General features: G+C 41.7%; 1 protein-coding gene across 6 annotated transcripts in view; it reads right to left on the minus strand.

Moving 5' to 3' along the window:
• MSRA (methionine sulfoxide reductase A) overlaps window positions 1–15,087 on the minus strand; it is a 384,072-nt gene that overhangs the window by 93,697 nt on the left and 275,288 nt on the right. Inside the window, exon 5 of one of the 6 annotated variants that reach the window (XM_090288999.1) lies at window positions 14,235–14,319. The exons of the other annotated variants lie outside the window; for them this stretch is intronic. Coding sequence (XP_090145125.1) covers window positions 14,235–14,319 — 85 coding nt within the window. The remainder of the gene's footprint in view (window positions 1–14,234; window positions 14,320–15,087) is intronic. 6 annotated transcript variants of the gene reach the window in all.

Consider the following 15,087-nt stretch of genomic DNA (forward strand, 5'->3'; position numbering starts at 1 on the left):
CTCAGATTCTGCATTTCTAAATTGCTCATGGGTAGTGTGGGGTAAAAAGACCAGACTCTGAGTAGCAAGGGTTTAGTGTTTGCCTGGGTATTTTCAAGATTCCTTTACAGTCTGTCAGTCACATTTTTAATTCCAGTACTGTGGTGAGGAAGACCGGAATCTTTTGCAGGCATGCTGTTGACAGCGCCCCTCCAGCCCACCATGTCCTGTGCATGCCTTTCATAAAACTCCTTTTTGACCCCTAAGGCTTAGTCCAAGCACCTTCCCCCTGGAAAACCTTCCTGGATCGCACCTCACAGCTGTGACAGTCACTGACTCCATCGGGCCTGCAGGTCCCTCTTTTAGAGGTTTTATCACACTGCGTTGTTATCACATGGTTGTCCCTCTTTCTCCTCTGTGAGCCTCCCAGAGGGCAGAGCTTTGCAGACATCGCACCTGGTATAACATCAGCCAGATGGAGAAGTTCCACAAATATTTGTTGCATGAAGAATATATGAGTTCATACCTCGTGACCCAAGGCCCCGCAATCAATACTGGAGTGCTTTGTCACATTTACTTTGTGAATGTAAATGTAAATTCAAATGTAAATGCAATAATCTTTCTTAGGAGCTCTAGGAAAAGCTACCAGTGAGCTGATACGTTTGATGTTGGAGGTAAGGGCAGCAGCTGAGGACACTGAAGGTTCACTACGGCAGCTAATGGGTGGGCAAGCTAGAATTCCTCATCCGAACCGCAGGCCAAAATCAGGGGCTTAACTAGTAACAAAATAGTAGGATTTAGGGTCAAGACATAGGCTATCTATGGTGTATATGTGTGCATGTGTGTGCATGGGGGGGGGCGTCATTTCTGACATCTATTTGTTCACACCCCCAGCTTAGCTGACTTCTTGGAAATCCCATTCCCCCACCTTCAGAGTCCAGCCTCTCCTCAGTGCACAAAGGTCACATGGGGACCAGGCACTAAGTAATGGCTAAAAGAGTCAATAATGACCCAAAAATATTAATTTAATAATATATCATAAAAATAAACTCATTCCTCCAATAAATAAATGCCAAATTAAAATATATATTTCATTTCTGTGTAAGTTCGTCGGCAGCCGTCCGTCTCGAGAGACGATGGTGTAGCTTCTTAAGAGTCTATCTGCACCGCCGAGAATGGCTGTGCAGTCCGACTCGGGAGTGACACAGTATCTGTCTCCTCCCGTGTTGAATCGACATCTTGCGATGAAGCTACAGAGCCTGGGCAGGGTGATATGGAGGGTCTGCTGTTGCCCATGCAGCAGACCCCCCCTCTCTTCGCAGCTGAAGGATCCAAGGGAAAGACGGAGTCAATACAGCTTGGCTTCAGGTGCGCCGCAGGAGTTGCCGGTGTTGACTACAACGTCAAACCGCCTTAGGGACTCCGGCTCCGGATTTTCTGTCGGGGTTTACTCCCTTAGCCTTTCCCCTGAAGAGGTATGCCGCAAGGCAGCAGAGGTTTTTTGGAATCAGAGTTTTCCTTCTCTGATGTGCCCTGACTGGAAGATCGAACCAGCGACACTTAGCTCGCAGGCCGACGCTCAATCCACTGAGCCAAACCAGCCAGGGTAGAGAACAACTCTAATAGCATAATATATTATTTAAAATGTCTCCAGACGTGCCCAATGTCCCTGGGAGGGGACACAAATGGCCTGCAGCTGAGAACCACTTTTCTCGAAGCAAACTTTGCTGGAAAGGGCTCCAGTCATGCATGGCAGTGTTATTTCATTCGCCTGTGTAGACAGAATTAGTGGCTTGAATGTCACCTTCTCCAGAGAGCCTCCCCTGACCACCCTCGTCACACTCACCCACTGCTTCTGTTACTTATTCATCAGGTTTATTGTTTAATATCCTGCCTCCCCTGCTGGAATAGATGCAATTCTAGGCACACAGTGGGCGCTTAAAAACATCTGTTTGAGAAATAAATGGATGAAAACTAAATTCCACATGGTGTAGACAATGAAGAGAAGCGTCCCCCACGTAACTAGGGTATCTGGGTGAAGCAGCTCCAGGGTTCGCTGACTCAGCAGGCTCACGGCCACTGGCTCTGGGGTCTCGTCCCCTGTTCTGCTTCTCACCCAGATGCATCAATGCCCTGCCTGGGAGGAGGTGTGGTCTCCTCCCTCTCTCTTTTCAAAAGCAAGGAAGCCTTTCCATAGCCCCCCCACCCCCCCGCCAACAGATTGCCCCCTACACACACATCTCTTTGGCCAAAACTGAGTCCCAAGTTCATGCTTAAATCAACTGTCTGCAAGGGAAATGGGACGACCTCAGTCTGTCTCCTCCGCTGCAGCTGGAATACTTTCCCCACAGAGCGGGGGCCTGCACAAAAGCACAGATGTGGCAGTAAGAACAGTCAGGGAGGGAGTCACCAAATGCAGTGAGGTTCCAGGAGCGAGGGGACAGAAGGAATGGATGCCCGTGCAGGTCGCACAACAGACAGAGCACCCCGCCCCAAGTCCTGCCTCTTCTGCCTGCCTTTCCTATGCTTGCCCATCTTTGGACTCTTCCATAGGACCAGGGTACCAGCAGTCCCTAGTCGTGACCCAGAAGTAGGAATGGCTCATGTCCCCTGAGGACATGAGGACTTTCCTGCGCACCTCAAAGTCTTAGAAGTCTTTCATAGCTAAAGGAATTAATTTCTAATGGCCAAACATCAAATTAGTGGGTACAATACGTAAGGACAAAAGAATTCTCCGGGTGTCTCTGAAAGTACCCCTCAAAGGCCCAGCCCCCTCTACCACTTCATTAAGTCAGTGCAGAATCCCCTCGCTCTGTGGCCAGGTTTTCTGATGTCTTGTTCCCACGGCAGCCCCAGCGCCTGGTCTGTGGTGGACCTTCAGTTCATATCTGTGTTGGGTGGACGGACCAACTCCTTCTTCTGGAGTCAAGGTTCTCCAAGGCAGGACGTCACAGGCCACAAGGCACTCAATTTTCCTGCTGTTTCCAGGGTGGCACCTTGCTGCAACCCTCTGGCCCCAGGGATCGAAAACCTGGGAATAATCCAGATTCCTGTCCCCAAGGCCCTCTCCATCCCTCGCAGACCGGCAGCAGTGCCTGGGGATGCTGATGCCTCGGGTCCTGGGCCTGGACGGTACATTCCCCGCCCCCGGGCTCCCCAGACTACCTGGAGAGTGGACAGTGGCAGAGTCTCGCCTGAGGATGACGGGGGCCCGTAAACCAGAGCCAGCAGCCCTGCATCCTCCATCTGGAAAAGTGTCCCCAGGCCCCTGGCTTCTGCTGGGGCCATGTGGTGGCGTGGAAAGGGTGTCCAGCTGGGACCCAAACCCACAAAGTCGCGGCTTCATACCTACTATGGTGACTTAGCCAGGGTTCCCAGTATACATATTACAGTATACATATATTATTTATAGTATATACTATATACTTATAGAGTATATACTATATAAATATATACTTATAGTACTTATAGTATATAACTATATAGTATGTAAGTATGTACTATAAGTACTTATATAGTATACTTATACACCCTGGCTGGTTTGGCTCAGTGGATTGAGCGTCGGCCTGCGAGCTAAGTGTCGCTGGTTCGATCTTCCAGTCAGGGCACATCAGAGAAGGAAAACTCTGATTCCAAAAAACCTCCGCTGCCTTGCGGCATACCTCTTCAGGGGAAAGGCTAAGGGAGTAAACCCCAACAGAAAATCCGGAGCCGGAGTCCCTAAGGTGGTTTGACGTTGTAGTCAACACCGGCAACTCCTGCGGCGCACCTGAAGCCAAGCTGTATTGACTCCGTCTTTCCCTTGGACCCTTCAGCTGCGAAGAGAGAGGGGGTCTGCTGCATGGGCAACAGCAGACCCTCCATATCACCCTGCCCAGGCTCTGTAGCTTCAGCTTCACTGGAGAGGACACTCCAGCGTCATCGCAAGATGTCGATTCAACACGGGAGGAGACAGATACCGTGTCACTCCCGAGTCGGACTGCACAGCCATTCTCAGCGGTGCAGATAGACTCTTAAGAAGCTACACCATCGTCTCTCGAGACGGACGGCTGCCGACGAGTATACTTATAGTATATACTATACAAGTATTATTAGAGCGTAAGTATTAATTAAGCACCTATCAGTTACCAAGTACTTTTCCAGATGCTGAGGACACAGCAATGAACAAAAGCAAACACTCCCTTCACAGAGCTCACACTATGGAGGAATCTAAAAGACTTCATAAATATATACTCCAGAATGGCACTTTGGCAATATCGTCACTTTGCTGCCTTCAATTTTCCCTCTTCAGGGCTTTTCTGGCCTGACTACTTCTCATCCTTTTGTGCATAAAGACATGATGGGAGTAGCGTTATTCTTCACAGAGAAAACAAATTGCTGGATGGCTGATTTTTGGTAAAATCTGACCCCTCCCCATTTAGCACAAGATGCAGGAAAGCAGGGTCTCTGTGCAGAGCTGTTTAAATCTATTTAAGTTTTTTCTTTTAAAAGAGAAATTAGTGTGTAAGTAAAAGAGAATCTGCAGGTGTGACATTTCTATTTCCAACAAGTTTTGCTAAAGATTCCATATGCCTTGTACACTGAAGACAATATATATCTGAATGTTTGGTTGAAAGTCTGAATTATCATAGGCTAATGAGAAATTGTTGCTTGTGGATAAAAACCAGCTTTTTATCAAACAAAATGGGAATAATTATTCCAAGTATATGGTACAATAATGGGCTCTTCCACTAATCATATTTTCACAAATAATTGAATAGATGCATAAGGAAAGCCTTAGGCTTACATCCATATTTAGAGCTTCTCTTGTAGTGACATGACAACCTAAGGGTAGAAACATCTGGAAGATTTTACAAAGTTGTGTGGTTGGGAAGAAAAGATGCACATGAATGTCATTCTAGACAAGTATGTAAGACAATGCATTTATTTTGTGTCTTCTTTTATATTTTTTTAAAATTTATTTTTCAGTTGTAGTTGGCGTACAATATTATATTAGTTTTGGGTATACAACATAATGATTAGACATTTATATACCTTACAAAGTGATCACCCCATCTGGCACTGTACCTAGTTATTACAATATCATTGACTATATTTATTATGTGCTATACTTTACATCCCAATGACTATTTTTGTAACTGGCAATTTGTAGCTCTTACTCTCTTCACCCTTTCTGCCCATGCCCCAACACCCTCACATCTGGTGACTATCAGTTTGTTCTCTCTATCTATGAGTTTGTTTCTGTTTTGTTAGTTAATAGATTTCACATATAAGTGAGAGCACACAGTATTTGTCTTTCTCCGCCTGACTTATTTCATTTAGAATAATACTCTCTACCATCCATGTTGTTGCAAATGGCAAGATTTCATTCTTTTTATGGCTGAGTAATATTCCATTGTGTATATATAGCACGTCCTCTTTATTCATTGAATAAAATAGTTATGAATAAATTTAATCAAGGAGGTAAAAGACCTGTATTTGAAAAACTGTAAGATACAGAAGAAAGAAACTGAAGAAGACACAAATAAATGGAAGAAGATGCCAGACTCATGAACTGGAAGTATTAACATTGTTAAAATGTCCATACCACTCAAAGCAATCTACAGACTCGATGCAATTCCTATCAAAATATCAATGGCATTTTTCAAGGCAATGCATTTCTGTAAAAATTAATCCATGTATTATTTATGTAATTAGGGGTTATACTACTGTTGCAATCCAGGATAGGGATTTATGAGCCCTTCCCTGAAGCCATGATCCCTTTATTTAAACCATAACTTGATCATCTGTTAATTGTAATACTACAATACTGATATAGTTTCCATTACTGTTGCCCTTGTCTTCTTCGTGCAGATTTGGGGTATCGCACACTCACTGTGGGCGCTTTAAAGATGAGTAACATCGTGGGCATTATCCACAGCTCTGCTTCAGACTCCCTTCACCTTTCTCTTTGTAGAAACCCACACTGACTACTCATTCATTAGAAAGATCAGAGTTATTCACACAGTTACAGCCATCAACTGCAGGCAGAAATCTTCCAGATTTGAATGTACAGCCCTAACCTTCTGACCCTTTTTGGATGTTCTAATGAAACTAGAAGTTACCCTGTCAGAAAAAATACACACTCTCTTCCTGGTCACTCTGGCTAAACCCCTACCTGGCCAGGAAGAAAGACAAGAAAGTGCTAACGAGATACATACAGGATGGATGGAGAGGAAACACCAAAGCCTCATTTAGGCTTCCTTGAATCTGGTGATAATAGACAAGACCTTATCTCTCTCGGGTCTACACATGAACAAGGATGTTAATTTGATTGATTTTTTTTCTCCCCATCAACGTTCATCTTGAAGAGAAGGTATAATTTCTTAAAACAAAACCATACACACACATGCACATACTTGTTGATTCCAATGCATGTACCTTTCATTTCACTGATGAAGGGGCTTATTAAATTGATAGGAGCTTGAAATTTGGAAGCAGATGGTTCATTGGGAAATACAATTTGATGCTCAACAGACTGAAAAACCCATACAACTATGGATTTTCTGTTCTTGTTATTTTTAATACATTGCATTTACAGATGTTTAGCATCATTAAACTTTCCACCATTTCTTTCAACCTCCATTGGTTTATGTTATGAATGCAAAACAGTAATTCACATGTGAGGAAAACCTGTTTATTAAACCTTTTGTAAGAAGCCTAGGGCTTAAGAGCTATAAGATCTTGTTTTTAAGTCTGAATCTGCCACTGACTTGCTTAATGCAAATTACCTGATCTTTCTAAGTCTCAAACCTCCTTTGTAAAGTAGGAATTATAAAGGTCTAACCTACGGGTTTGTTGTGAGGAATAAATAAGATAAAACCTGAAAAGCATTTTGTTGACTATAAAAAGTTATATAGATGTTAAATACTTTTATTTATACAACTTTTAATAATCTTAGAAATTTTCAGAACTACTTTTGAAATAAAAATAACACATGACATCACACAAGATATTCTAAAAGTAGCCACTTTTTCCTTAAAAAGCATTATGTATATTAATCGCTCAGATATTCACACAGTAGAGGTTACACAATAAATCCAAAGAGAGACTCAAAACTCATTTTATGTGTATAGAAATGTACTATTTTTAACTGTTTATTACATCTTTTTTAAAAATTAGGATTACCTTCCTTTAAAATTTTAACTCTGCTAATCTCCAGCCCAGTTCTTCATTTCAATGGAAAACAAACCTAAGAAAGGGAAAAAAATCTTTGAGTGAATTCTCCTACCCCTGCTCTTACCCATGAAAAGCTTTCAGATACTTATCACTATTGGTCTCTGATCTGAAGTTTGGAAAAATCAGACCTATTGGTATTATCTTGTATCTCCTGAGCTCATACTCACTGGAATGCTAGAGAGTGGGACAGAATAATGTGCAGAATGGTAGAAAGAAAAAAAGAATTAAAATCATTGAAAAAAATAGTTGTAAGTGCCTCCACTTTTTCTGGTGACTGCCAGCCTTCTTTTCTCCCTTCCACCCATTCATCCATCCTTCTCTGTCTCAGGCAAGGTACCAAGTACTGGGATTCAGAAATAAGACATGGTGTCATTTTTCATTTAGATCATCTTCCTAGTCAGTAAGGGGAAATGGATAAAAACCAATAAGTATAATTGAGTGTTGGAGATGTGTCTTAGCTCAGGCTGCTATAACAAAATACCATAACCCATAAACTGGTGGCTTATCAACAACACAAACTTATTTCTCACAGTTCTGGAGGCTGGAAGTCAAGATACCAGCCAATTCGGTATATGGTGAGAACCTTTTTCCTGGTTGCAGACAGCTGTCTGGCTGTGTCCTCACATGGCAGAAAGAGAGTGCACCTGGCTTTTGGACCTCTTCTTGTAAGGGCACTAATCCCATTCATGAGGATGGAGCCCTCATGACCTAATTATCTCTCCAAAGCCCCACTTCCAAATACTATCCCACTGGGAATTAGATTTCAACATATGAATTTTGAAGAGACACAAACTTTGAGACCATCAACAAGATGCTATGGAAAAAAATCGGTGCAGATTAAAAAAATACAGGGATTCAGAGGGAAGAGTGGGTAAGTTCACCTGATCAGTGTGGAAGGGGGCTAGTCTTGCAAGGCTATATAGAGGCAATGACTCTTGTCTTGAAAGAGAAATTGATGGGCATGAGAAAGACATTCTCCGGAGGCCAAAGGTCAGGGTTATAAAACAGCACGGTGCCTTCAGGGACATGATAGGAACCTGGACTGTGTGCAAAGGCAGCAGCAGCACAGTTAGCATCTGTATCAAAGCCCCCAGGCTTTTCCTCTCCAGCAAGCTGGAAGCCCAGATGAGAAAACTAACATCTAGGAGCAGCTGGAAATATGAGAAGCGGTCCTGCTAACCCACTGAATCGCAAAATAAATGAGCTATTTGATGGTTATAAATTGATCTAAACAGCCTTTGTGTTGCTGTTATTGAAAGGAGAGAATTAACCAAAATCATACTCTGAGAAGGGAAAAAATAATGTCATTGAAAGACAGAGAATCCCTATTTGTCTTTCCAATTTCTGCAAACAAATAGGTTCTCTCCGGCATGAAGTATTCATATGGTGCAGATTGTGTGCTCAGCACTATGGAAGCTACAGAAGAATTAGGTTATAAGCTTTGATCGCAAGAAAGAGCCTGAAAAAGGGAGGGAGGAAGACAAACAATTATGAGCTTGACCCCATTTTGACCTGTACTGGGTCTTTGCCAACACTTTTCATTTAATTCTCACATAAGCCCTGTGAAGTAGGTATTCTTAACCTTCTTTGACACAAAGAAAGCTATGGATCAGAGACTTCAAGTGACCCTACTGAGGTCGCATAGCAGGTAAACGGCCATTCTATGGTGTAAACCTAGATCTGCCTGACAACAGAGCTCTTTTTCCTTTCAAAGTTGATATATAAGAAGTTAGAGCAAAACAATCAGAGACAATGGAGCAAAGTGCCCTGTAGGTAGCGTATCTGGTGGGGAAGGTGGAGTCACAGATACAGGCCCAGAATTAAGAACAAGTTTGGTATATGCTGAGGATTGTGAAGGGACAAGACTAGTTTCTGCCAAAGGGCCTGAAGGAAATGAAGCTGGTCAGTTGGGCGTGAGGCCACACAGGGATCTTGACAGGACACACCAGGGACCACAGATATACAGAAAAGTCAGTTTCAAGGGAGCCATAGGATTCCGTGGAGCCCTGGGTAAGCATAAAAATTCCAGAACTCTTTCCTAGAGATTTAACAAGTATTACAAAGTTCACTGTGCCCTCCATTTGGCTTTGGAAAATCTAAGAGGATAAATTACCGACATTATCCGGCTGCCTTCACGTCCCAGGAAAGCAAGCAGCGGGCTTGCTGTTGTTGGTGAAAAGAGAATAACTGGCTCAGAAACATCTTGTGTTTAAAATTCTTCCATGACATTCTCTAAACTGATTAATGAGGACTGGGCTTTGGAGTATTCTTGAAAAGAACTGACCTCTTGGCACCTACCAACTGTTTGAGATTTCTCTATCTACCTTCTCCCAATAAGATCTGAAAGGGACAAACCATCCTGAGACTGCTCTAAGATTTCTCTCTCTCTCTCAGCAAAGCTGGAGAAAGCACTGGAAAATGGAGGAAATCTTAATCTACAATATAATGAAGCAAAAAGATGGAGGAATTCTCATATGCTCAAAGGGGCTTCCAGACTTCAGCTCACCTTTTACACATTCTGTCTGGAGAGATGAGAAATATGCCTGCACATGGGAATTTTAAAGGGATGTTCACACTATGAGTTGTTGTGAGGTGATTGCTTTAAGAATTTCTCGGACGATATCAGGCACGGACGGGCTTATTCCTAAGGGCCTGCAATTACTAACTCTGTTAGGGAACTTCAAAGGAGCAATCTCATTACAGGACTATCCATGTTGGTTGCATAGACAGGGTGATTCCCACCAGGATGAATCCATAGTCTTCCCTTCTCTAGACCGTTGTTAGGAAGACATGGATCCTGTCCCATAGGCTGCTGAATGAAGCAGAGAAACAGGCACGCATTTTGTCATGAGACAGCTCTGGATTCTAATTCCAGCTCTGCCATTTACTAACTATGTAACCCCAGCCAAGGTACCAGACCCATCTGAGCTTCAGTTTCCTGATTTGGAAAAATGGAAAAAATGACATATGTGCCTCACAGGGCTGTTAGGTATCCTACCTAAGAGCTCACTAAACATATCTACCCCTACTACTTGTGACAAAATTGTCCCCAGTTGAGATCCACTGCTACACATTAATGAATTATATCTTGTGATATCATAGCTTATAAAGCCTACATGCTCAGGGAGCTAAATAAAACAACATGTAAGAAGTAGAAGCTCTAGGATGGGCAGAAACCAGTAGTTAAAAACAGTATCAGGGGTCTTGGGTTTTCATATCTTCCTATGTACCCACTAATTTCAGTGGTTACCAGTGTAGTTTCTTTTCCTTTCTTTCTCTTCTTTTTTTTAAATCTCCACATTTGAGAGAATGGAAATTTGCAATAGAAAATACAAGACCTTTTTTCCCTCTTTAACATACATCTTGAAAGTCTAAAAAGAAGAGAAGGTATTAAGGGCTTTAGGAGAATAAGCACAAATTAAAATCAACATATATACAGTTTGAAAGAGATAATGTTCTCAACTGTATGAAGAAAGCAACCAAAAAGTCTTTTCTCCCTTCTTATTTAATAGTTCGGGCAGGAAAACACAAAGAGCCATGAAAGTTATCATCACAATGTGTTCCTTGGTGACTACAGCATCTTACCATATCTCTCAGAAAGTCTCGTATCTCTCAAAAATGGTACAGTCCTATCTCACTCTACCAAGTAGGGACTGCAATCAGTTTAATAGAACAAAACTAAAAGTGACTTAAGATAGAATCATATTTCTCTTTTCACTTTAGGTGAATGCTGTTGGGGTAGTTGGTCTAGGGGTGGTAGGGTGGCTTCATGGTCACAGGGACTCAGATTTCTTCTTTCTACTCAAGTATCCTTAGCATATGGCTCTCATTCTCAAGGGCCTAAGATGCCTCCTGGTTTCACATCCAACTTGTAGACTAGAAGAAGGAAGAAGAGAAGTACACTTTTTCCCACTTCCTCTGTCTTTAAAGAGCCTTCCCACAAGGTCACTCTTATCTCATTGGCCAGAACAGAGTCAGATGGCCACACCTCCAGAACTTCCCTGTCCCCACTGCGGACCAGGCCAAGGCCAGACTGCCTGAGGCCACAGTCTTGTTCAACTCTATCCCCTTTCCAATCCTATTTCCCTCCCTCACTCAGAGGTTCTTTCTTTTTCTTCAATGAGTCACATGTACTGAATCCATGTCTCAGGCTCTGTGTCTATGGAAACTAACCTAACATTTCAAGCTATTCAACTAGTTTTGCCCTCATTCAAGCGGCCTATTGCTCACCTCTTCTGCTATGTTGTTTCTTACTTTCCATCACTTTGGTTGTTTAGGCTTCTGGGTCAACTATTATTAGATGTGTTTATTAAAGTATCATTAGACAAGTTTGTTAAACTGCTATAAAAGAAGAAATCACATTTCTTGTGGTCAGCACCTGAGTGATATCATTCTCAGACGAAGACCACAGCCTATACACTGCATTGGTCTCACTCAGGACGGTATGTCTACATTATGTTACTTGATTCTCTTTGTGAGATAACCATAAAGAGAGGCTCAGTGGCTATAATTCTATAAGATTTTGAACACTCCCACTTTCTTCTCCACAATTTATCTCAAGGAAAATGAAACAACCAATGAATGGCTCAGATTTGCAAACATTCTAAGTACATAAATAAGAATTAGTCCCTCTACTCCTTGCTTCTTAAACTGACTCTGCCTCCACAGAGATGGCACAAAAAGGCCACCTGTGCGCAGCAGTGGCGCAGGAACCACCAGAGATAACTGGCCTGCATAGGAAAAAACCATCACAGGGCACCAAAGTCCTCTAATAGGTAGATGAGCCTGCACCCCTCACAGTGATAGACGGCACTTCCTATCATCACCCACGTGACCCTTCCTGGCACACCTGGCCTTTAAATCAGGTGTCTGACAGAAGCCTTATTAATATGGAACAATCTCACTTTACCTGACTGAAAAATTAATCCTGTCAGTTTTAACTGACATCTCATTTTAAATTTAAAACACTAAGCAAACAGATGGTTAGCCCTTGTTTCACTGTAAGAAAAAGGAAGGAAGGAAGGAAGGAAGTAGGTATATGTTATCTGTTTTTTCAACTGCCTCTTTTCTTCCTGTGGAGTGTAAAAATAACTCCTAGGGGAGAAAAACTAGTCTGGAGAAACTATGACGAACAGTCCACTGTAAAATTGGCTAGTCCAGATTTAACAGAATTCAAATGGCCCATTTCAACCTCTGCGTAGGAGGAATGTAAGCCATACCAGTTGAGAAAAATTAATCGATCCTTTCCACTTTTCATGTCTCAACATTACACATAATACTTAGTTTTCCCAGTTAGCTACATTAACACACATACACATGCCTATTAAACTAAGCATACCTTACCTACAAACGAAATTATTGTTTGATTCAGGAGAGCAACGAAATAGCCAATGCTTCTAAAGCCCTTGTTATGTGCCCCTGTATTTTATTATGTTATTCATCCAATTCTCCAATTACATGGAATATTATTACCAAAGCCATATTTTGAAGATAAGACTGATTGATACCCAGAGAGAAGTTTAATATCTGCCCAAAGTGCTAGATCTGGAACTAGCAAACTCCAAAGTTCATGCTCTTAACCACAACTACCCCAGTTTGTACACAAAGAAAATGAAGTAGAATGTAGCAAAATACGAAAGATATTATGTGGCTGTCTCCTTAAAGGAAATACTCTGTCTTCCCTATCATTTTCACAATGTTCTTCCTAGTTTTTAATGCAATGCATCTCAAGAAAGACAAAGAACGTTGCTGTCTAACACAAGTGCTAAATATTCAATCCGTACTAACGGAGTCCCTGGCTGGTTTGGCTCAGTGGATTGAGCGTCGGCCTGCGAGCTAAGTGTCGCTGGTTCGATCTTCCAGTCAGGGCACATCAGAGAAGGAAAACTCTGACTCCAAAAAACCTCCGCTGCCTTGCGGCATACCTCTTCAGGGGAAAGGCTAAGGGAGTAAACCCCGACAGAAAATCCGGAGCCGGAGTCCCTAAGGCGGTTTGACGTTGTAGTCAACACCGGCAACTCCTGCGGCGCACCTGAAGCCAAGCTGTATTGACTCCGTCTTTCCCTTGGATCCTTCAGCTGCGAAGAGAGGGGGGGTCTGCTGCATGGGCAACAGCAGACCCTCCATATCACCCTGCCCAGGCTCTGTAGCTTCAGCTTCACTGGAGAGGACACTCCAGCGTCATCGCAAGATGTCGACTTAACACGGGAGGAGACAGATATCGTGTCACTCCCGAGTCAGACTGCACAGCCATTCTCAGCGGTGCAGATAGACTCTTAAGAAGCTACACCATCGTCTCTCGAGACGGACGGCTGCCGCCGACGCCGACCTAACGGGAAGGTCTGACTTTTCAGTAATGAGAAAACATCACTTCTAAAATTATAAATGGTTTTGAAAAGATATAGCAATTTAGTCCAAAAAAGTTATCTTAGTATAGATTTTGCTTCTAATAAAGAGAAATTCTATTTATGGCTGGCCAATGGAAATATTTTATTATTATATCTTTCTTAATGATATCTGAGACTCCACATCTGCTTATGCTATGAACTTACAAGTTTGACCAAATAATGAGCCTTGAAACATTCAAATTAGTAGAAAATGAAAAAAATACTTTCAAAATGGTAAAATTTCTAGGTCACTATTTCTTACCCAAATCTTAAAGTTCTGTAGCAATGAGTCAGCCAAAGTACTCCACTACAGCACATTAGGCATGTAAATGACATTTATAAGATGTTTATATTTGAATCAGTACTGAGCACATGTGTGCACATACATTCAAAAAGCTAGTCCTTCATCATGAACATTGTTTATATTATTAACAGGAATAACAATCAGCATATTAACCTTGGAATTTCTAGACCTCATTACAAAAAGGCACATAAGTGTACAAAAGTACATAAAACAAAGCATGATTTATTAAAGTGTTCATATCAATATTAGCATGTTATATATGTGCCTTCATATATTATTACATTATTTACCATAAAGGGAACACATATAACCACCACCCACATCAGGAAATAGAGCACTGTCCGCACCTGAAAGCCCTCCATGTTTCCCTCTGGTAATAGCACCCTGCTTCTCTCTGGTTACCACCATGCCTGATTTTTGTGACAATAATCTCTTCGTTGCATAGGCACACCCAGAAGAAAAAAAAAAGAAAACATAGTTTAGTTTTCCCTGTTTTTGAAACTTATATAAATAAAATTGCTGTAGTTTTAATATTTCACATAGTTACATTCATGAGATTCTTTGACTTTCTTCATTGTTTCATAATATCCCAATGTATAAATAGACCACAACTGATTTATCCATTCTATTGTTGATGAATACTACCAGCTTGGGGATGCTAAGAATATTTTTGAAATGTATTCCATTATACCTAGGGATATAATTGTTGGCTTATAGAGTTTACATGTCTTCAACTTAAATGAATGCTGAACCACTTTCCAGAATAGTTGTACCAATTTACCAAACCTGCCCCAATGCATGAGAGATCCTAGTGCTCTAAATGCTTGCCAATTCATTAAAGTCTGTTAATGTCAGACTTTACTTTTTGTCAGGATGCTTGGTATGTAAAAGAATCTCACTCGAACTTAATTTGCATTTCCCCGATTTCTCACTGCTAGTCCAGTCCTTTGCTCATTTTTCTCTTCAGTCATCTTTTTAAAAAAAATCTATTGGAGATATGTTTTTAGTCTATTTTTATATATCCTGGATACTAATCTCTTGTCAAATATAACCTCTCTGTTCTTACATTTTTTTGTTTTTTGATAAACCAAGGTATGATTTTAATATAGTTCAAATGTAGTTTAATACAGTTTACCAACTATTTTTCCCTTATGGGCAATGCTTTTTGTGTCTTGCTTAGGAAATGCATCTCAAACCCAA

The sequence above is a fragment of the Furipterus horrens genome, unplaced genomic scaffold, assembly GCF_987537825.1.
Source record: "Furipterus horrens unplaced genomic scaffold, mFurHor1.1.pri manual_scaffold_10, whole genome shotgun sequence".
NCBI classification, from domain to species: Eukaryota; Metazoa; Chordata; class Mammalia; order Chiroptera; family Furipteridae; genus Furipterus; species Furipterus horrens.